Here is a 24,353-nt window from a genome sequence, read left to right on the forward strand (position 1 = left end):
AAATGCGACAATTATTCTTATTTCTTCTTCTTCTTCGGCCATATCTGCCCCTTTAGTTGGAGCATATGGACACCACGCGGCGCCTCCAAGAATTTCTGTCGCTTGCCAGTCTTCTTGTTTAATTCCAGGTCAAACCAGCATCCCGAAGCTCCGTCGTATATACTCTATAGAGTAACATGGTGTGTAAAACTCCCACCTCCGCACCCGTTATGTATATGCAGCCACGTCATAAGCGGCCGGCTAACATAAGAGCAGAGCCGCACGGGACTGGTGATGCAACCTTGCACCAAAGTGCGAATGCATGATGTTAATTTATATGGCAACTATCAGAGTGACTTTAATTTGAAGAGTCGCAAGGGGAGTCGAGAGTGTCCCGCTCCCCGTACACTCTGACAAAATAGATAGTATTTAGCGGCCTTCCAGGAAACCGGAACCCGGTCAACTTGAAGAACAGGAAGACCAGGTTGAGGTTTTTTCTGCAGCATATGGTCGAGCCAGGTCCAACGTTGCCTCTTTACTCTCAGTGTGATGAGAGGCTGCTTGATGCGTTCTATTATCTCCTCGTTGCTCCTAAAGTCATACCACGGCACACTCAGTATCCATCGCAAACATCTGTTTTAAGGTTGTAAGGTGCCATGATTTGCTACCGTAAAGCAGCACCGTCAGAATGTTAGCGTCAAATAGGTGGCATTTGGTTTTGACCTAGTACAATCGTGAGTCCCAAATACTCCACATCGAGTTGAATATTGCTCCAGCCATTCCCATTCGGATAGCAAGCTCTCTCTGCAAAATGCCATCTCCCTTGATGTGAACCCCCGGGTATTTGAAGCTGTCGACGCTCTCAAAAATTTTCCCGTCGCTAATCAGAGGGAAATCTGGATCAAGGCAGGTGCTATTACACAAAACGTGGGTTTTCTTCGCGTTGATTTTTAAACCAACGCAAGATGGGTTGTCATGCAACCTGTCGATTGTTTCTTGGATACCCTCTTATTTACGAAGCTAGTAAACCAAAAATGAACTTTTTATGAGAATTTTTTCATGAAATGATGTTTAGATATCTCACAAATTCTAACTATCACGTAAAAATTCAGAAGCTTCTGAACATGTTCGATACATGCATGCAATCTTGCAATTTGCATGATACTACGTACTTTCACATGCATTTTCTTGTTATAGCCACGATAATACGTACTGTCATCAGTAAATCCATGTAAACGGGGCATAAAACATAAATAGAAAGTGTAATACTATGTTTTGCAATTTATATTTGTTTATTTTTTGACTTACTTTATTTTATTCTTTGTGTTATAATGTTTATATATGACACATGCAAAGACATTGTCAAAACTTTACAGAGTACAATCATTCGTAAATAAGTTTATTCTTCAATTCATATGTACCATTTTTTTACGGATAACGTAAATAAATATTTATTTTTATTGGGTTGATTCCTCTATTGAAGTATATTGAATTGTTTGTGAAATAGATAACGTTTTGAAGAACTTATACTAAAATACCAAAAGTATAAGTAAGTAGGCACTAAATCTTTGAAGATATATACTTGGATAATAGGAAGATTCAGAAATAAATCTCTTTCTTTTGTAATTCGCCTGGCTACGAACGATTTCAATTTTTATCCATTATTCTTTTGAGAAATTCTTTTGATTCTCCGTAATTCCGGATAAGTCTAAATTAAAAAAATATTTTATTTAGATTCTTTGTTTTCGAAAGCATCGTTTAAAGAAATTTATTTTAGCTGTGGTTATAATAAAAATGTTTGTTATTGCGTAGTGAATCATTCATCCATTGATAATAAGTATTTCGACGGCGGCCTTATTTATTTGGTAATTTGAATTAACCTTGGGCTACTTATAAAAATATATAATATTATCTATCATGCTACGGGCTAAAGTTATAAGTAGAAAAACCTAGTTATTATTGAAGTATTTGATATATTGGATTAATTGTATATTATTACAAAAAAGTTTTAGTTAGAAAATATTAGAGCCCAAACATCGCAATTGTTTTCATTTCGTCAATGTATAGATTCAAAATACCTGGAAAATTTTTCAACTTTATAAGTTAATATATCAATTTAAAGATACACCATGTATGTTATTAAAATATTAAATTACCAAAAAATAGTAATTACTTATCATATTTTATAAATTTAAAATTGCTATTCTGAAAAGTTTTTCTTATTGACTTTTACTTGATTATGTTTTTTTTAAGTTATGTTATTATGTGTTTTATAAGCCAAAGTTCAATACAAAAATTGTTAAAGCATTTTATAAAAATTTTGGGCCAAACGATGATAAAAATATGGGTTTATAGTTTGCCCTGTAGAATTTACATTAATGTTCATCATATTTTGTTAGTCATCAATATTATTTTTGATTAATTTAGAATTGAGTATAAATGCCGATTGGTATACTATTTTAGCTGATCTGTTATAATAATAATAATCTGAGAAAACTTTACATCCATAAATATGACAATGTGGTAATTATACATTGCCCATGACGGTCGAGCGGCTTACGCGTCGGCTTATAATATTGTGGGTCCCAAGTACGAATCCTGGGACAGGCAATTACACCTAACGTTTTTCAATGTGTGTTTGGAGACAGATTATGGATCTAATTGGTTAAGCAAGTAGCTAACATCTATTTCTGGTAAAAAGAAAAATCTGTTAATACATACCACTTTGTGTACGCCCATGTGATATTCTTAGGATTGTACACGGTCAAAAAACAAATGTAATTGTATCTCGATTTAATTTATTCTGAGATATTAATCGGTTAAAAACTTAAAAATATGTATGATCACATTACACACAGAGAACATTTGGTACTGTTCGGTTAAAGCGGATACAGCGGAAAACGAATTTTGAAAATAGCCGATAAACTGGATTATTTGTTAGTTTGGGTTAGTTTAGGTTAGGTTAGGTTGGGTTAGGTAAGGTTAGGTTAGGTTAGTTTTGGTTAGGTTAACCTAACAAATAATCCAGTTTATCGGCTATTTTCAAAATGCGTTTTCCGCTGTATCCGCTTTAACCGAACAGTACCGAACATTTTATATTATATAAAAATAAATAAATAAATCTTCATATTTCTATTTTCTAATTATTATTTTTTGAAAATGTTATAATAAAAATATTTTCTCTTTTTTTTCAGAGCGCGGTGCAGATATACTAAAATTCAGGATTAAAATAAATATTTTAAATATCAGTACTTATATGTATGTAATTATTTAAATAATATTATACTTAGAAATACAGCAAATCCGATTATCTACGTTAAATTATTTAATTAAGTGTATTTTAACTTATAATTGTATGCTGTATATTTAATATAGATTAATGCATCAATAATTGCAATAGGTTTTATTTATATTAATAATAATTATAAAAAAATCATTGTATAATAGCTTAAATATTTTTTTACTAGATCATCGGTATTTCTAATTGTTGTGAATTTATAATAAAAACGTATAAACATCCATTTCGTAAATAAAATAATCACATTAGTGCAAAATGTTTATGTGACTGTGTTTCTGTGTGATAAAAGTGTAAAATAAAATAAAATAAATGGCAGGAGTAGAAGGGGGGCCAGTGGGTCCCGATGAACAGCTGAGGGGGGCCCAGGCTGGAGTATCCGGCCCACAGGCGCACGCGGGATATTACATAAAAAATGGTAAGTGCAATTAACTTCGTAAACGATCCTTTTTTAAATAATGTACGATATTTTTCATGTTTATTGTATTTTTGGAAATTAATTATATTCGCGTAATTTAATATTAAGAAACTAAAAAAGAGAAAATTTTTATTCACGATGCTACTTACTATTATTAGTAAGTTATTTTTGTCAAAACAAAAGCTTTTGCATAGTATAATACTTATGACATTATATTGTGAACTGAGTAAGTTTTCGAAGAGCTTTTCGTAATAACTGTTCATATTATCTGTCTACCTATCTTATTCAAAGCTGTCTTTTAATACTGGATAAGTGTCTTCTAAGGCTATTTTAAGATTGTTTTTTGTATTCATGTACAATAAAATATTGATATATTATGATTATTAGATTCCATAATATAATAAAATAAATAATCAATAACGTTTTTTTATTATTTCCATAAAAGTAGATGTTCTATTTTTTTAGAACATTAATTCTATGGTTGCATGGTAAGTTTTTAAGTCGCGTTGAAGATTTTAATGTTAATGTGTGTAAAATTGTGCTCTTCTCTTTTTTGTGTATCATAGATTTTGTCACAAGTATGCAAAATAAATAGATATTTTGATTTGTAGAAATAGCTTAAATTGAGAAATCATTTTTAACTCTAAGTAAAATTACTTATACCTACTAATTAATATAACACAAAATCAAAAACTCAATTATATAATACACCAAATTGAAAACTGTGATTTATTTCAAAACCGATTATCTCAGTATACAACCAAACTAGATTAAGCACTTTTACCTAGAATCCACATAATTATTGATACGTATTTTATAATATTTATTACGATTCATTTAAACAAATAATTGAAAAAAAAATGTGCAATTATAAGCAACAACTTAACTTATATTTATGATGAATTATTTACTTACCGAATTGCCTCTTAATTGGAAACGGAGAGAGCACATTGAAATTTACTATCCGTACGGGAACATCAAAGGTTGAATAATATCTTCAATATTTGCAAAGCGGTTAGAGCATATATGGACACCATACGGTGCTACCAAGAATTACTTCTTTATTATAAATTAGATTACTCATTTAGATTCAGACGGACAACACTACAGTTTGTGTGCTTCGATGCAGGTCTTACTTGATTACAAATGCATCCAATTAGAATCTTCGTTTTTTTATTTGTCGTGCAATGCACGCAGACTCCAGTGTAGACCGTTTGAGCCTTTACCAGTCCTCTTCAATCTCAAGCCATTGAAGCATACCGTAGCTTCACCATACATACATTTAGAGCTGTTTTTTATATTTTGTATTATACATAATATGTATCAGACAGGTATGTTGGATAATGCGTTAACATTAAAACAACACAAACACCACACTAATATTCTAGGGTGCCTCGAGGCTCTAGACTTGGTTGTGAAGCATGAACAGTTCTTGACGCCTGAAAATGTCTCTGGGGTAGTTATCTAAGTCTAAGGTCACTGTGATTACTGAGGTACTTGTTCAAATTCCACCAATCCGGAGGCAATCTACTTTTTGATCAATTAGAGTAAATGATCTTATTAACTTCATTGTAACATACGTTAAGGCGCTGGCGACGTATTATTTATTTATTAGTACTTATGAATAATGATTTTTTTATTATTCAATATTGTTATTATTATTTATTGGCGGAATTTGAAGTACTTTAGCTTAATCGTCAATGTAAGAAATAATTCGCATGAATCATAGGCGGATCGATAGCTTAGAGGTCAAAGCACTCACCCGAAAAGTGAAAGACGTGAGTCAAGGCCCACTCACTCCATTTTTTTTTAATATGTTTGTTTCTGAAGTTTTTCAAAAATAAGTGTGTTAATTCTATACTTAATATTGTTCTGTTTTAGGATATTTTTTATAATAGATTTTTACAAAGATTTAACTATTAGGAACATTAAACTGATTTAACGTTCATCTAATTTAACGTAATGTAAGTAATTATATAGCCATAAAGTTTCACCGCAGAACTACTGGATTTTTACGCAAAGCTTCTCCATTATGAATTAAACAAGAACATTTAAAATTACGTATACATTATTATGTTCACGAAGAAAGAAGAAACCGCGTTAAAGATTCATCCTATTCCCTGTAGTTAAACATCTCCCAGGTCCACCTCGTAAAACTTTCCTCTGTTTGTACAAAAACAACTTAATTAGAAAGAAGGGCCATCAGCTGAAAGTTCTGCTGCCTTATCGTGCTTGCTCTCTCCTGCGTCGTCTCCTCTCTGCAAATAAGCACACTGTTTGCTGATGGCAGGCCATACAAAAAGATATCCTCGCATTTCGTTCTCCTCCGGATGCCCCAATTTATTCAGGTTACATGTCGGAGCACATTGTTGTTTTTCTTTGCAAAAAAAGGTTTCGAAAAGGTTGAGCATTGTTGGAAATGCTAGCATGTGGGCGTGGTATAAACTTTACAAATGGCTAAATAATAATAAGAGAAATCTACAATTTATACATACCTTTATTACATTATTGGTAGTCAAATTTCACATTTTTAAATCATGTTTCATGTATAAAAAATATATAAATATACATTAATATTCAAATTAAGCTCAAGTCTAATGGATTTAAATTCGAATTCCATCAAGTAGAATTGCCACTTCATAACTTTTCACCCTGATCAGGGTTACAATGATGTAATATATTTTTTTACATAATTATGTTATCTATTTATTTATTTATTACTACATATTATATTAATACATGTGAATACCATTTAATTTAATTTTATGCTCTGTGTATTAAAGCGTATCAGTGTAGTAAAAAGTACAAAGTTATGAAACGGATAGTGTACTCTCGACAATTATAATATACCTTCAATATTTTACGTTCAAAATAACAGTTTTATTTAATCTACATACCTATCTCGTTTCAAAGAAGGTCTTTTTGAAATTATAATTTTTTTGGCGCGTTTGGAAAATCAGATCAGAGTGTATTTTTGGCGTGTGGCATGTAACACATAATTTATTTTTTCACACGAAAAAAAACACACTCGATTGGATTCGAACCACCGATTGTTCAGTTATCAGGCAAACGCACTACCTTTACACCACAGTATGATACTGCAATCGTGACGATTATACAGTATAATATTATAGTTTAGAATTGTTCCGTTGCCTAGGCAGCGAATTTATTATTGTCGGCCATTTGCAATTCCTTACGTAAACAAACACTTAAACGTCAGAGTGACAGTTGGTACTTTAAAAATAAAAACAACGAGAAACCATTATATAATTTAGTAATATAAGTTAAAGTGTATAGAAATAAACCAACGGCGTTCCAATAAGTGGTTCTTTTTCTTGAGTGTGTAAGTGTGTACAAGATAATTAAGACCTAGTCAAAGAATCTAGTTTGTCACAAGTTTTGTTTTTGTTTTGTTACGCCAAAGAAGTATAACTTCTAACGCGCGTACATAAGTACGTACAGCGATTTTTTTTTATATAAGAAAACTCCGTGTAATTGGTCAAAACTCGAAACCGAACCCGATCGATATTTAATTGTGTGGCGTAATCTTTTTAAAATAAATACATTTATTTGGGAATATAATAATATGTATTGTAATATTATACTTTATAAAACTTGATACACATTCATCGCATCTATTGTGTATATTTATTATAGTAAGTATATTATGTGATGAATATCAGTAATTAGGGAAAGCACCCGGATTTAAATCTTGAGTCTTTCAAAATAATACATGTTGCTTTTTTTCAATGTGTATTTTTATTTTGAACTCAGGAGTTTGGAACTAATAGGTTGGGCAAGTGTTTCCCATTTCTTGTAAAAACACAAATCTGTTAATATAACCTCAACTCTTTGGAGGCTCATATGATTTTCCTAGGATCGAACTTGGTAAATATATAAATACTATTGAGTTAGCGTTTTCTTACTAGAATTAATATTTTATAAAATGAATGTGTTTTAATAATAATTATGAAAATCGAATTAGCTATAAACTTATTAATAAACCAACGTGTGGAATTGAATATAATTATATTTATATTATCATTTTGTGTTCGTATTCAATGTATATATTACAATTTATTATGTGTTATTTTATTTACATAATAAATTTACATACTATTAATGAAAATATAAAATTTATAATATAACGCGTTCATTAATTAACTTAATACTTAAGACTTAATACGAAAGGGGTAAGTCGACAGTGTTCCTTGAAATCTCTCGGTGTATCGCAAAGCTGTGGCGATAAATACTTGATCGCAGAGATTGGAGAAACGTGATTTCGATCACATTAATAAAATAGAAATCAGATATTCCGCTTGTAAACAGAGACCGTGCAAAAACAGCCTCTTGTAAAAACAGCCCATTGTAAATAAAGTGTTCGAGTAAATACTGGGCCTGTACAAAATTAATTGTTATTCCGATACATAGTCTATTGAAAAATGGCACGTTTTTGAATTTAGAATGCAGTAGCGTAACTATTGAGTAGCAACATTATTACAAAGTCAAAACCAAACTTAAGGTGGAGTGTCGTTTTGGTACTGTGACAAAATTAAAACTAAATTATATATAAATAAACCATAGTGTATAGTAGAAAAGTTCTCGCAGAAGCAAACTGGAATGGACCGTATTTAGGTTTGTAAATAATATTTTCAAACGTGACCTACCCCTACTATAGATTAAACCTATACCTCAGTTGAAGCATGGACTAAAAAGATCGTGGCTAGGCAATGCGCGAATTGTCCAAATGACGCGTGCCGAACGAAATATATTTTGTCATATAAATGCAACATGCGTCCATTTAATGTTCTGTTTATTGTTCTATTAGTAACAATAATAATATATTCATTACCATGTTTTCTTTTTTAAGTAAATGGGTAACGTTTTTTAGTCATCTTTACACAATTTAAGAATTAATACCCCCGTCGCCATCACGAAACAAATTGACGTATTCACAGTTCGACGTTCGCTCTCCGATTGCCAGCGAGTCCAAAATTTCGTCGCACCTATAGTTGAAAATTATTTGCCGTTTCACTGAAGTACCGACATAAGCGTAAATTGTTCGACCTATGTATGCTACCAGTGTTCAGTATGTATGTGAAACATAGACCATTAATATAAGGGACATCCAAAAATTATGAGACTTAACAGAAATAAATGAATTTGCTGATATGTAAGAATATGGATGAATCATCTGGGAATAAAAATGACACTCACTTTTTTGTCGGGTCTGCCGAATGGCATAATCTGTTCTAACGCCATTACAATAAAGGTGATATTGCTATAAATTCCCGATGCTTTTCGCCGGGTCTGCCGAACGGTTTGGTTCAAACGGGTTCACTCAAATGAACATTGACACTAGAAACACTATTCTAACGCCATTACAATAAAGGTGATATTGTTATAAATTCCCGATGCGTGATATCGCATAATGGCAATTGCATGACGTCTACCTATACATGTGCAAATGTCGCTGTGCGTGAATTTAATTGCTAGCTACTGTATTGAGTGCGTTGTCCATAATGTCATTGTTGTAAGATACAAAAAAACAAAGCTAAGAGCGCGATGCTCAATCGTCTGTCATAACTACAAAAAAATTACAACAAAATTACAACAAAACACTATCCAGAAAGCCTTTCATAGTTATGATCGAGTTGTCTATGGTCCATCAAATCTGCAATAGCTTCGTTCTGTTTTTCTATTGAAAATATTACCATATATACAAATTCTCTTTTTCATAATTTAGGTAAATTATTTTGTAATTGTTAAACGATGACAAAAATATGAAAAATATACAAAATAAATTCAATAACTATAAATACATAATTAATATTTAATTAAATTGATTAAATGTCTCCGCAATTAGTGAAAGATATAAGTTATTTTTTGACCCATGTTTTTCCCGATACGGTAACACTTGCCGTTGATATGTCAGATTTTGTCATTTACAATTAATACAAATATGCCATGATGTGAATAATTATATAGAGTGATTAAAACTAATATAACCATGTTGGTGTGTAGGTAACTAAGTACTTATATATTTCAACTACCTATCTATTGGTTTAATATTACATAAATATCTAAATCTGAATAAGAAAAGTTAATTCATAATTCATTGACACTGACATTTCAATTCGATAATCGGTTTTACTAAATTAAGACATGTACAGAATCAAGAAAGTAAAGGAAAATATGTCGTATTAAATGTCACGGATATTTAATAGTTGTTCAATGCCCATATTGAGATCAATTGTTAAATGAATTTGAGTGTATTGGCCGTTTTAAAAACACGTAAATGTATTTTGACAGCAGCTGTCAGTGGTAAATGAAAATACAGAAGGGGGGCAAGGGGGCGATTTCATAACAAAAGTAGTCTATGGTTAAAGATTCCTTATGTCTATAATCTATAGTTAACAGATGGATTTCGGCTATTTACCAATTTTACTGTAAGTTTGTGGTAAGTATGAATTGAGCATTGCGCCCTAAGACAATACGGACAAACAAAACTATGTTGAGAGATCTTCCCGTCCGCAATAAGACGCCGCATTTTTTTTAATGTAATTATAATGCGGACAGACTACAAAATAAACCAATTGATACTGAGGCAGACAAAATTACGCGTTGTGATAGAGGTCACCAAACAGATGAAATGGCCACTCACTGAACATGTCGCTCGGCGAATGGAAAGCTGCTAAATAAATGCAGCCATACAGTAGTACCCAAGGGGCACTAAACAACCAAGCTACAGGGATACCCTTAAACCTGCTGGATCAATGAACTCTTAAAGTTCTCGCATAGCGGCAAATAACTGGAGATTAAGAAGAGTGCAGTAAGCTAGGCCGTCATCCAGCAGTGTATCGATCCCGGCTGAAAGGTAAAAAAAAATATATGTATAAAATTAAACATATTTTTACTTTCTACAAAATTAATGTAGATACCTTTTTTGGCAACACTTAAATAAAAACACTGTAATGGCAGAGAGATTAATTTTTTGGCGATCAATGTAACAGATCCATCCGTCGGTCACTCTTGTGACGTAGTCAAGACGACACTTTCACGAAAAATTTTAACGATTTTGAGCTTTTCCACGAACAACAACAAGATTGTATGATATGTTAAAAAAATATACTTTTATATACTTACTTATGAGATAACTTCTTAAAGTAGATTTTATTAATAAAAAAAACAAATCATAATATTCTGAAACCGGTCGCTCATTTTTAGCATATTTTTTTTAATTAATTGTAAGTTTATCTTTGAGTTCTTTTTAGATAATATTATCATGATTTTTTAAAGATATACTATTGCATATATTTCCATGTTTTGTCATTCTATCACATATACCAAGTATCACTACAGTTTCCTTTAAATTGTCACCTATAATGGGGCTCCTAAGTTATGTGGGCTGTATAAAAACAGTCCTTAGTAAATTAAGTGTAGAGTAAATAAATACTCGGCCTGTTGAAAATAAAGTGTTATTTCGATAATATAACGTCTGTCCGGAAATGGCACGTTTTTTAGCATTGCGCGCAAAGGGTAGGTAACTATTGAATCGTGACACGAGAAGAAAATAATTCAACATGGTTACGACGAAAAGGATCACGCAATAACGTGACGCAATACTATAAGTGATGTCAGATATTATCATCAGCCACGATCAATCTACTGCTAGATAAAGGCCTCCCCTAACTTATTCTACTCTGCTTGCGATCTCTATCATATCACGTACTCTTATCTGTTTTTTTTTGCGTTATGCACAGCATGCACGTTTCCATAGCGATTTGCCATGTTAGTAATTTTTCTTATATTCAGCGCTGGATTAACTTATAAGCAAAAAACCCCGTGCTTAGTGCACAGATATTAAATATATTTTTTTTTTTATAAATAATCTAACTCAGGATTTTCAAATAATTATTGGTGTCGTCAGCTTAACCAATCTTTATATTTGATGTAAATTATGTTTTCTTGCAAAATGCTAAGTAAATCATTACATACGATATTTTTTTAAATATCCATTTATAAACCTGCTACTATCCTAAGATTGAATTCTAGTATATATATATATATATTTATTATATGATATATATACACACAATTTGCTGTTAACTCTAAATACCTAAATTATCGACTTCCCAACTTTTGGCAGCAACCCCACGAATTATATTTATATGATTTTCTCAAAGTCTGGATGTTTGTGATTGTTTCTTTTCTATTACTAAATACGCTACTATCATTGGGCCTCATTGCATGTCAGTAGTATTAAACAAATATAGTGGGCCATGGTTTAAAGTTTAAACTCAAAAAGCATCTCCCGCACAGTTACACGGACACTATATGAGTAGAAAAAGTGAACAAAACGAGTCCATGCTTTTAATTAATTATGTGCCAACACTACAATATAATATTATTATGTTTAATTTAATAAAAACTTAGGTTATTAAGAAAACAAGAAATTTCCACTTCAAATCATAAATTCGAAATAGGAATACAGTTACTTGTGGCTGGTATCCGCCGAAGCGAACGCCCCTTGCGTTTACACAATAAACCACCACCAACAGTTCATTTTGAATATTATGTCGTATCTCATTTCACAAATTAATCCTGTAATGATCCCGAAAGTTGAAATGAAGAAGGAAGAGATAGTACACAAATGACAATAATTCAATTGCCAGAAAATTTAAATAATAATAACACTGTGAAAATCATTAATATATTAAGACATAATGTCTTGTGTTATAATGTCCTTTTCAACATAAAATATAATATGACCACATACAGGGGCGGCTCTGCCTTAAGGGTTCGTAGGGACCATCGCCACATCGTTATCGTATCAAAACTACACGTCCGATATTTTTATCATTATAATATACCTAATAATTAGATGATTAATTAATGAACTATTTAGTTTACTTCATACATCTAAACCCGTCGTAATTTTATAGAGATGTTTATTATTTTTATACAAATAAGTAAAACGATGATTGTAAATTATATAATAATATAATGATGATTACGCGGTATTAAAATAATTAATTAAATTAAATACGTTTTATTTCACGGTGAAACATAATGTACAAATTAAAAAAGGTATGGCGTCTATTTTTCACTGACCGGGGTCACTCAGTCTCATCCCGTCGCTGCGATACAAATTTCAGTCTACAGAGAATATGAATGCATTAGCGATAGTATACGCATACTGGGGAGCGAATCAACCGACCCCCAGGTGAGTAAAAATGCTCTTTGTATTTCGTTGTTCAAAACTGATAATGGTAAATCTATAATAATAATTATTATTAATTAAGTTAATATTTTAAAGCACGCTTTTTGGATGTGATTAAGTGACGACTGGGATACTCATATTATTTGTACTGAAAAATTACTCATTTCTTCATTAATAAAATTATATTATTATTTAATATGAGAAAGTAGGTAGGTATGTATATTTATTAATTAATGTCTAAGCCCCACCACCAATAAAGGTGTCGAGCCGCTACTGACCACATACATTGGTGATTGTATGCGCTTTATGCGCATATATTACATGCGCATAAAGCACAAAGAAATTAGCACTGTGCCTGATTTTAAGGGCATGTCAAACTTTCAAATTGAAATAATTACTCCACAACATTATTTCGAGACTTACCAACTTTTGACGGTAAGCCCACGATTACTATTGTGACCTCACCGAGTCAAACTCGGCGCCCCCGAATGTATGACCTGCGTATTACGCACTGGACTACGAGAGCAGTCAACTTCGATTGTAATGATAGTTATTGCTCATACTTCGAATGCAATGTGGCAAACTGTTTTATGTGGAAAATAATTATTGTTGCATATTTAAATAAATGGTAATAATTTTAACGAAATATTACGTAATCAAATATAATTAATAACTAGCACTATCATTGTAATGCGGAATTCAGTGCCACGACCTGAATAATTATAGTCTACTATGGTTTAAACTTTATCGGTCCACGCCTTAGCTGCTGACGGCTTGTAGCATATCGATGGTACAGGTAAACGTAGCAATTGAACAGATCAATATTTTGTAATATAATCATCTTTAAACATTCATAGCCTGTAGAATCATCTGATAGTAACAGTTTGCAAACTAAACTTCTTTACATTGTTCTTGGTTCGGATTACTCCGAATGCGGTGTATCATTCATTATCCAGACTATGAGTCCTGCTTAAGCCCATATTCAATCCTTTTGTCCACTTAATCAGGAGTTCACAACTTATTGATCAGTTTCCACAGAATCACATACAATTTAATATTAATATGTTAATAATAATTAATTATTTTTTTTATTCAACGAATAATTCACAAGATTTAAGAATGTAACATTCTAATTATTAAATATACATCATTTTGAAAACACTTCTGAGAAAATATATTATAACATAACCAATAGAAAAAATCTTTTTGAAAAAAGTAAGACAACCTGCATCTTTTGGGTATCGCACGCACGCACATTGACCACAGCGCTAAAGGAGTCGTAATTAATTACGATAAATTTTAACTATTGACTTTTTTTAATACTCACTGAAGCGCTTTCTAAATTGAGCTACATTGGCGATCGGCTTTTGTATTTCTATGACGTTGTATTGTGACGTCTTAGTTTAGGTCATAGCTACATATTATTATTGTCTTCAGTTACGTAATATGTAAAAGTCAACCTAGCATTTTACTCTATACTATTCTCAAGATGAATTTCAGTTCAATGATATAGTCGTAGTTAACATCCAGAGTGCAGCCTGTAAGTCCCTGCAGATATGTGAGGGAATTTTCTCACTCCAAGGGCACTCCATTTACTTTGCACCTCCTTTAATCTCTGGGGAACTTGCGTATTCTTATGTATTTTGTCTTTTTAGTATTCAGGTTGAGGCCGTATTTGTTGCAGGCCTCTGTTACTCAAATTCAGTTAGCTCCAATGTTACATGGTAAAATGTATAACTAGTACTTTGCTGATTTTTTTAAAAATTTATTTATAAAAGTTTACCAACTGAACCATTTACAGATAGAAGTCATTCTTCACAAATATGTCATTAAAATTATAATATCTGATATAAAACGTAGACATAGAAAGCAATACTTAAAGACAGTAGTCACGGTTATTCAATTTATATGAAAAAAAGGATTTTCTGAATCGGAATTATCAAATTACTGGCTAAATTTGCGGCGTCTTTTTTTTTTGTAAGCAATTGAGCTCTTCTCTGAATAGAAGACTATTCTGCTTTACAATGGTTTATAAAAGTATACATACACTTTTTTAACTACAGACATAAATAGTTACATTATTAATAATTCAGAATTACATTTTTGTTACACTATACACTAGACATTTACGTTACATTTTTGGAGAAATTTATGTACAATTTTCATAACTGAAATATTTGGTTTTGCCAGGAACGAATTAATCGTGAAAGGAGGGTATAACTTGCAGTTTCCCAATTTACTCATTAACACCTCTCTTTCTTGGTCATAGGCATCACATTGCCAGACAATGTGGTGAGGATTTTGAGTGGGATGCCCACACTGATACTGAGGGCTATCTACCACTTTAATTTTGTACAATGATTCGTTGTGACTGTAATGCCCTGTCCTGCTTCTAGCTATTGTTACTATTACATCTCGCTTTATTTTACAATGTTTACCAAACCAAGTTTAAGGAGATCTACTATAATAGTAGTGTGTTTCCTTTTCTTTCCCAAGATTTTCTAAATATTTACCGTTATTTTCGCTCATTGTTTGTTTAAACTGGGATTTAAAATCTGTGTATGGAATTCTTATATTTTCTGATGGGTATTTTACAGATTTTTTTGCACATTAATCAGAAATTTCATTGTTTGCGGCGTCTTATTGTGGAAATGAAGATCTCTTCACATAAAGTATATCGACATTGTTTTAGCTTCGTTTTTTGTATATTTTATATATCGATTAATTAGAATCTGTTTTTTTTATAGTTCACCGTGCTCTTCTCTCGCATGGGCACTTTTTATAAGTCTCTATAAACTCAGCCAAAGCACATTTGAGTGCGCGGCGACATCAATCTTGGCTATCTGCTCCTGAGATATTCTCAGGCGTAAAAAAACTGCTGATGCAATATTTCAAACGTAGGACCTCGTGGCTATGTGGCTTAGGGTGGATTAGTTTGGAGTGGTCTATGTTGTCGAACTAATATATTAGTAATAATAGTCGATATATGGTTACGTCGATGTATCCAAGGCCTGAACAAAAACGATGCATAAGTGCGAGTGAGAAAGTATTCGGCACCCTTATAATCTCTGCGACATGCGCTAGAGTAAGATAAAAGGTTTACAGATGTGTAAGATAATTTGCTGTGGTGTCGCCGCCAAATCTTAGTTTGTTGCTTAACTATGCGTCGATAACCTGCGAGCGCGTGTTGCTAAAATTGATATTTTTTGTGTTAAACATAAAGGCAGTGGTAAATATTTTTAGTTAATTAAGTATAAAAGATGGTTTTTTGTGTTGTATTAAAATGTGGTAGCCGTACTGATAAGCAAGAAGATGGTATTACGTTTCATAGGTAAGTTGATACATGTTCGTGATAATTTATTTGTATATTATTATATATTTTACTATCAGTGACCTAGTGTTTCTTTAAAATAACTTAAATTATGGATATCTTTACCTAATGGTTGCATTTTGACCGCTTAAAAATACTACATAACGTACAAAAAATAGAAAAATATATTTCAATTCTGAGCGTCTAGTGCGAGCACTTTGGGCGAGCACTAGCAAAATGGTCTATGGTCTCAAACATTTGTGTACGAATGCGTTCGCTCGCCCACAAACCAAACGCACGGCATGCAGCTTCATTTAGCAATGCAATGGGTGGCGTCTAGATGTATTTATATATAGTCTAAGGTTACGTCATAATATTAATTATATTTTTACCACAATGGAATCTCATAATATGTTTACGCTTATGGCTTATAAGCATATTAAACCTACAATATTCTATGTAACGAGGCTGAGAAAGAAAAATGAATATAACACGCATGATAATGTACCAAATGATTCCCTCAATTTAAAATAGATTCTCGTATAATTAATTAATTTATAATGTATTTTAAATAAATTGATATTTCAATACGTTATCGATCGGGAAAAATCACGTTTCTAAACTTTAAATATAGAGCCGTTTCTAAAGTATCGTGATCTTAGAACAAGACTGCAAGGTCGCACCAAAAGTGGACACAGTTTAAGGGTTGGCTCAGATAAAGGGCCCTTACGATTAACCGGAGTGAGTCACTGTAGGTATAAACCTTCAGATTTAGTAGAGCAGTGGTTTTGGAGCCACATGTGCTTTATTCGTAAGAAAACAATCTTTAACAAAGTGGGATTTGGATACATGTTTAGCGAGACGAGGCGATGGTTTCAACCACTAAACTAAAGACCCAAATACGAATCTTTTAAATATTTCATTATAACTTTGCTATCTGAGGTATTTTCAAAATTCTGTGAAATATCTTCGAAATCTTTGTAGGTATTTGACGATATAGTCATAAAAAATAATTTGGAAAGGGTCATCGTCAATGTATTCATCGAAAGTCGACACTAAAGAAGTGGGTCGAATTTTCGATGGTCCAACTATTTTAAATACTGTGTTTTAATAAATATCTTCAGTCATGAGGACGTCGCAGTGCAAATAATATGACATATAGTTAGAGAGACATGCCATAAAAAAGAAATCACGTTTAACGAAGCGTAAAAAGAATAGGAAATTACCGCGATGACCATCAAAATATAGTATTTTTTTTTCAAAATATATTATTTAGTTATGATCAGGTAGTGGAAATAATAATTGATACTTATAATAATTTTATTAATAATGCACCTAAAAGATTTACAGTTAACGACTTGAACGTTTTGAATCAATAATTGAAAAGATTTCCATCGTATAATATTGATAATGTAAACTTACCATCTTCTCATTATATGGTAAATGTATATTATTTATAAATCACCCAATTGGTGATATTATATACCACAATAACTTTATTATTGCTATAAGAATAATAATTATTAAGCCGAATGAAATTAAGATTATTATGCCTTCTTATTGACACTCAAGGCCTACTTATAGTCGGGCCGTGACACAAAACTGTAAATTTTGATGGTAGTATTAGTTATTGCTCGTACTTTTAATGCAGTCTGGTTTCCATGCCACGTTGCACTACTCGTGATATATGTATTTCTTTTACATTAAGAATCCATGTTTAATACATATGCAGAAACGCTGGTTAAGTAAGGCGTTGCACATTGATTGGCAAGACACAATGTCGTTCAAATGCACTACATGTCAATTAAGTTATGCTATACCACCGTTATTTGACATTTTATTGTCGGTAATCAATAATCTTTCTGTATTTATATAATATGCATTAGCCTAAGGCAGTGCAAATTATTGCGCATACTTGGAATGCAATATTATTGTAAACTGTTTGCAAAAAATGATGATTATTGCATATTGAAATAAGTGGTAATAATTTGAATGAAAAATGCAATCTTAAGTCTTCATATCTTTCAAAAGGTTACCGCAATGCATTCAAAGATAATCAATAACTAGTTCTACCATCGTAATTCGCAATTCAATATCACGGTCTGAATATAGTCGACCTTGATTTATACTATAATCGAAGAAGAGCATGGCACATCTTTAAGTTAATTTAAGCTAATGAAATAAAAAGAAATACATATCTGCCAACATTAATAAACAATCTTATCATTAAAAAATACAAATCACACTGTCGAGTTCCAATTAATGCTTCTATTTTAAACTGAAATGCCGATTTATGATCTTAAAATGCAAGATCTTGGTGGGAAATTAATGTTCCAAGAGCATGGTCGAAATTTTTGTAACCTAATTATAATTGCTGTGTCACGCGCTTTGCGACATGTAGATTCATATCATTGATGGTACAAAAAGTCAAATCTTATTAAGTATTGTTAACAAACACATACAAATTTCCTCATCGTCCTATGAGGCATTATAATGATATAATACAATTGGTATATTATCTGTTAAATGATATATTTTCATGTGACACACAACACAACGTCATTCTATGACATGAAACATCTAAATTCTATAAAATGGAGAATGATAATAAATATCTAGCAGTATTTTTTAAAGAAAATGGTGCGAACTAAAATCCGTTCCAAATAATAATTCATCCTGATAAAGTAATCTAGATAGCAAGTATCAAATGCTTAATTTCTTCTTAATAATCTAGTAGTAATTACGTACATACATATACAAGCATCTATTTAAATTCTAATTATCTGAAGAAAACGGCAGTGTTAACTAAGTAAACCTCAGTCGCGGGTTTCGCGTCACATTTCAGCACACGTCAAGTAAAGAGGGGCGAAGAAGCATCCCCTACGAAGTTGAGCCTGGTGTTCCGCGAACAGCTAAAAAACTAATAGCTCAACTTGCCTTATGACCTGTGAAAACTCTCCCTCCCACCGGAAAAACTTTTGCACAGGAAAAACTTTAACCCTTAGGCAACCCGGAAATTCTGCGAGACGTGTTTTAGCGGTGATAGTTTCGTAACCGCGCCATAGATATTGTGCGTGTAAGGTATTGGCAATGTGTTATTGTTTTTATATTTTATTCTATACCCTGACGAAGGTATACATATACCTTGAAAGTATTGAAAACTGAAGCCGGGATAGCCAAATCACGGTCAACTATATTCAGATCGTGGCACTGAATTGCAAACTACAATATTATACCACATTTACACGTGTATGGATTTACTGTGCATAGTAAGAAAATGTATGGGGAAACATATATTATCCTGTAGTTGGCAAGACTGCGTACACGAATCAAACAAGCTTAGAAGCTTCTGCATTGTGCTGATTTTTTTATGCCGGTAAAAAAACTAACTACTTATTTTAAAGTTAACCGATTTTCAAAACGTCCTGTTAAATAGTAGTATAAAATGACAACATCGCGTCTCGCTTACTCTTGAAGAATGAGATTGGAGAGACAGTCAGCACTATTGCGTGTAAACAGCTTTATCACGATAGTTTAAAATAAGCACTATTGCCGACAGTAATTCCATGCACGTGTACAGGCGCTATAAGTGTTAGTTATTATCTTCGAATGCAATGCAATAACCTTTTCGCAATAAATGAAGATTTTCGATTTCATTTTTCGTTTAAAAACCTACCATTTATTTCAATATGAAACAATCATAATTTTCTACAAACACCATTCCTTATTACATTCTAAGTATGCCTAATAACTAGCAGTACGATCATAGTTTATAATTTCGTGGCCTGGCTATGTAGTGGGCTTTGGGTCAAAACCAATATGAAAAAGTGCAAAACTCCCATTCATTATTATTTAAAGAAATAAAATTTCTAAGGGGTGTAAAGCTTTTTACACACCTACTTCTGTAAGTTCTTTATGTTGGCAAAAAGGTAGGGATTATTGAAAAGATTCAGAATTGATTTTGACTCTGAGAAGACACAAAAATAGTATTGTAAAGCTACTAAAGACCGTTGATGTCTAATTGATTTGCAATTCTCAGTACCTACGTTTCAATTTAGCCGACGTAATCATCGGAAAGAATTTGATATTTTCAATTTAATTTAATATTGGACAATTTCCTCGCTACGCAGGGTTGGAGTACAAGGAATATGGGTCGGGGGGGCATCCTCGTAAAAGTTGATGGAGGGAAGTGGCAGGGTGGAATATCAATGAAAAGTTCTTACGGCCAGTGGCGTGTCTTAAAATAACTCAAGTGATAAAAAAGATACACAATGTAAACAGAAAGGGCGAAATTGTTTTTGAATATATTAACGTGAAAGATCCTTTCACCAGTTATCCGCTTGAATTAATTTAAGTGCATGCTGATAAAAAAGTAGACACATGCTATTTAATTATTATATTACTATAAAAAACGTGTGGCAGTATCACCTGTCAACATCCTAATAGATGCACTCAATAATTACTAGTTAACAATAATACTAATGTATAGCATAAGAAAATAAATAAATAAAGGGTAACAATACGGTGGCCCTTGTAGTCCAGTGCGTGCAGCGTGCATGTGAGAGGTGCAACTTCCCTTTTATACGATCGCGCAACAAAGACGCGAATTATTTTATATGCGCCAGAAAGAGACCGTTTATGCATTATACTTTGACAGACATACAGACAAATCATGCGAAATATAATGTAATTATTTTAATTATTATCTACCACGAACACATACTTTTGAATACCTACATCTAATTATTACTTTTCACTTTTTTTTCAAGTTTTACCATTCAAATTTACCATCCACATTACTTGCTCGTAATTTACAAATTTACCAATAATTGTCTCTTTTTCATATTGTATAATACTTTTTTTTATCGCTCCATACCTTTTACAGTAAGTATTAGAAATTATAACAAGTATAAAAAATCAAACATTATTGTGTTCTTATATACTGTATCCTATCTATCACAAATAATACGTATCGTATGTAAATAATTTCATTTATGGTTAATTAGTAATTGTTTTATACGATTTTATGATCCCTTATTGGTTTAAAAAAATAATACGCCATATCTTTAAGTACATTAAAATAATTAAAATAGTATTCATTCCAATTAAATTTAAATATTTATAATATACGTTCAGCCCACCCTAAGATACACCACTGGCCGGGAGTAAAAAAAATACTTCTTAGATCAAGTGATACTGTCAACTAGTTGGGGTTAAATTGGACAGACGCACTTAACTAAATTATTAACGAGATTGCTATTTAAAATTGTAAAAGCTCTTTCAAAGAAATATCCGTTTCATGACTTGATAATCTTACACGAAAGACATTGAAGAGATCTTCCCTTTATAGAAGTGGCCTAAGTAAATGAAAGTGTAACTGAAAAAAAAGTTATTATTATAATCACGTCTGGGTCACCATTTATCGGGCTATGTCTTTTGAGATGAAAAGCTCACATATATTTAATTATCTGACAGAGTAGAATAACACTTAAAATTACAACCCCGATAATAATATTGTTTTTTTAACCTTTATTCACTGATTTAGTTAAAACTGCTGATATGGTGACATAATACACGAAATTATTATATGCGATAATAACCAAAGATATTTTTCGACATACAATACTGACGATGAACGATGTAAGAGAAAGACTTCTTTTAAACATTTACTTTTTCGATATTATCATAAGTTTCAGCGGACGGGCTTATACTGACATTTTTTCATCATTTAGTTTACTATTTCTTATTATTACGTAAGTATCTACATAAATATATAATTTAAGATATTTATATGTAGCTATCTTTATATGACACACTACCTGCGTCTTCAGGTAAGCGGCAAATGGCGACAATATTAAATCTTTGCCCCCGCTTTTTCTTTGACCTGAACCTTTGTAGCTTGGGTGCCGTGTGACCTTCTTAGAATTTTGGTATGCTACAATTTGATTGAGTAGATTTTTGTTTATAATTTATAATTTAAAACATAAAATTCAAAATAATATTACTATTAGCGAAATCGCAGCCAAGTTCTGCTTATAAAACCATCAGAAACAGGTTTCGGCCTAATGAAAATACGGAGGTTTTTAGGGTTTCCATCTTACTGGAAATAGATAACTGTATCGCATTGAGATAAAAATATACTTTGTTTATGGAGCATTGAAGACATTAATGTTCTAATTTTATTAAATTCAATAAGATCAAAAATTTGACTTCTATCGGTATCAAATATCTGATAGTGATGCTGTCTTTATTATTAGATGTTTTTTGTATGTACTACAGCACACTTATAAGCGCCTTCTACAATTTAATGTAAATACTACGATATGATTGTATTTATAATTTTCTTAATTGCCTCTTTTTTTCTTTCTTTCCTTTGTACTTCGGTTGTTTTTATTACGTATTTTGTAAGTGTTTCATTTCCGTACAACATCTCACGGTGAAGTTGTTATATTACGGCTAAATGTGTAAGGTACGTAAAAACATCCGGACATGGTTTTTAAAAACTTACTTACATGTTTCAAGAGTGTCTTTTGCTGTTAGGTCAGCGTAATAGATAAGAATTAAAATGTCCACGGGATTCTAATCGAAATACTTTGATTTATACAATTTACTTATACATTTTAATTAAGTATTAATTATTATAAAATTTCGCAAATAATAATAATATGCTAAAATTTTGGGTTTTACTTTTTACACGTTCTTTAGTATTTTATGTTCGCCCAGTTGAATATTTTAAAATCAAATTACTAGTTTATATAAATAATTCAATAAATTGCTGAGGGTTGAAATCGTTTTCAACAGCCGCTATGGTAATTAACCTTTAAACAGAATTCGTAAGTTTTTAATTGTGGTTTCCAGACGATAGGGCAGTTAAACAACTATGAAAATTTTGCTAGTAAAGTAATGGCCACTTTAATAGTAATTGGATACTTGGTCAATAAAGTTTTTTTTTACCAAAGTAGAATTCAATTCAACACAATATTTTAATTGCAATAAATTATATTTATTGATTATATTATGTATATCTTTTATAAAACATAACTAAATTTCGAGTACTTTTACGTAATTTTATTTTTAAAATCAAGACTAGTTTAATGTTAGAATATCGTATTATCTAAGTATTTTTAATCGGAAGACACCAAGACAATATGATATAAAGACATTTCCGTATACAAACATGCCTCTCAAAATTTCATAATAATTCCATTTTCTGTACGAAAGGCAGCTCGCAAGTACGATCTTTGTCATGTGAATCCAACATTGTTTATAAGAAAAGGAAAATATGTCGGCGGATTTCTTGTCTTTGGTCTCTAAGATATAACGTTGAAACTATCCCTTAACTGTTGCTTTTACGGGTCCAAGATGATAGTAATAATTCCTTTTTCATCATATACATTCTCTGTTGAAAAAACTAAATATAATAATTAGATGCTTTATTAACCTACTTACATTTGGGTAATATTTTTTTTCATTTATTTCTGTTATAATATAACTCTAGCTCTCACTAGATAATTTGAAATGAAGTAATAGCTCCCATGCTTATAGAGTTCGCAAACCACTGATTTTGAGATTACTTGCTAGTCATTCTAAGGAAAAAATATCACAAATATTAAATCTCAAAAACAAATCCACAAAGGACAGAAATCGTTTTCTAGTCGTCATCCTCATGATTGAGGATTGTTATCACTCAGGTTTTTTTCTGTGTTACCTTATCAAGCCTTGTGGGCCCAGTCGTGCACACAGAACATGATTTAGAGTTTTATTATTGATGTTTAATACGGGAGAAGGGGGCAAGAAAAAAAATAAAAGAAAATATAGTAAGTGCCTCTATTTTCCACATTTACTCCGTCTACTATTTATGGCTTTTTTTAAAAATACATTTCTGTTATAATACAGGTCTAAAAAAATCTCATTGTTACTTTTGTACCCAGTCTCCCCATTTCTACTTGTAGACTTGTCATACAATCTATATATAAATAATCCAGAGTTTTTCTTATATTCGCTATAATATTAGCAGACGTTTAGTCAGCAAACATTTATATTTGATGGGGCGATTTATAAATTAGTCGAAGAAATTTCATTAACGGCATCGACAAAACATTATTTTCCAAGAAAAGCGGCCAACATG

At 31.7% G+C, this 24,353-nt stretch overlaps 1 protein-coding gene across 1 annotated transcript in view; it reads left to right on the top strand.

Moving 5' to 3' along the window:
• The first annotated feature begins 3,556 nt into the window (after nucleotides 1–3,556).
• Nucleotides 3,557–24,353, top strand: part of LOC147077888 (uncharacterized) — a 525,490-nt gene continuing 504,693 nt past the window's right edge. Inside the window, exon 1 of the mRNA XM_085940151.1 lies at nucleotides 3,557–3,692. Within this exon, the coding sequence (XP_085796277.1) occupies nucleotides 3,587–3,692 (106 nt within the window). The 5' untranslated portion in view covers nucleotides 3,557–3,586. The remainder of the gene's footprint in view (nucleotides 3,693–24,353) is intronic.

The sequence above is a fragment of the Rhyacophila brunnea genome, unplaced genomic scaffold (genome assembly GCF_057557595.1).
Source record: "Rhyacophila brunnea isolate RB1 unplaced genomic scaffold, BYU_Rbru_1.0 scaffold_12, whole genome shotgun sequence".
Classification (NCBI taxonomy): Eukaryota; Metazoa; Arthropoda; class Insecta; order Trichoptera; family Rhyacophilidae; genus Rhyacophila; species Rhyacophila brunnea.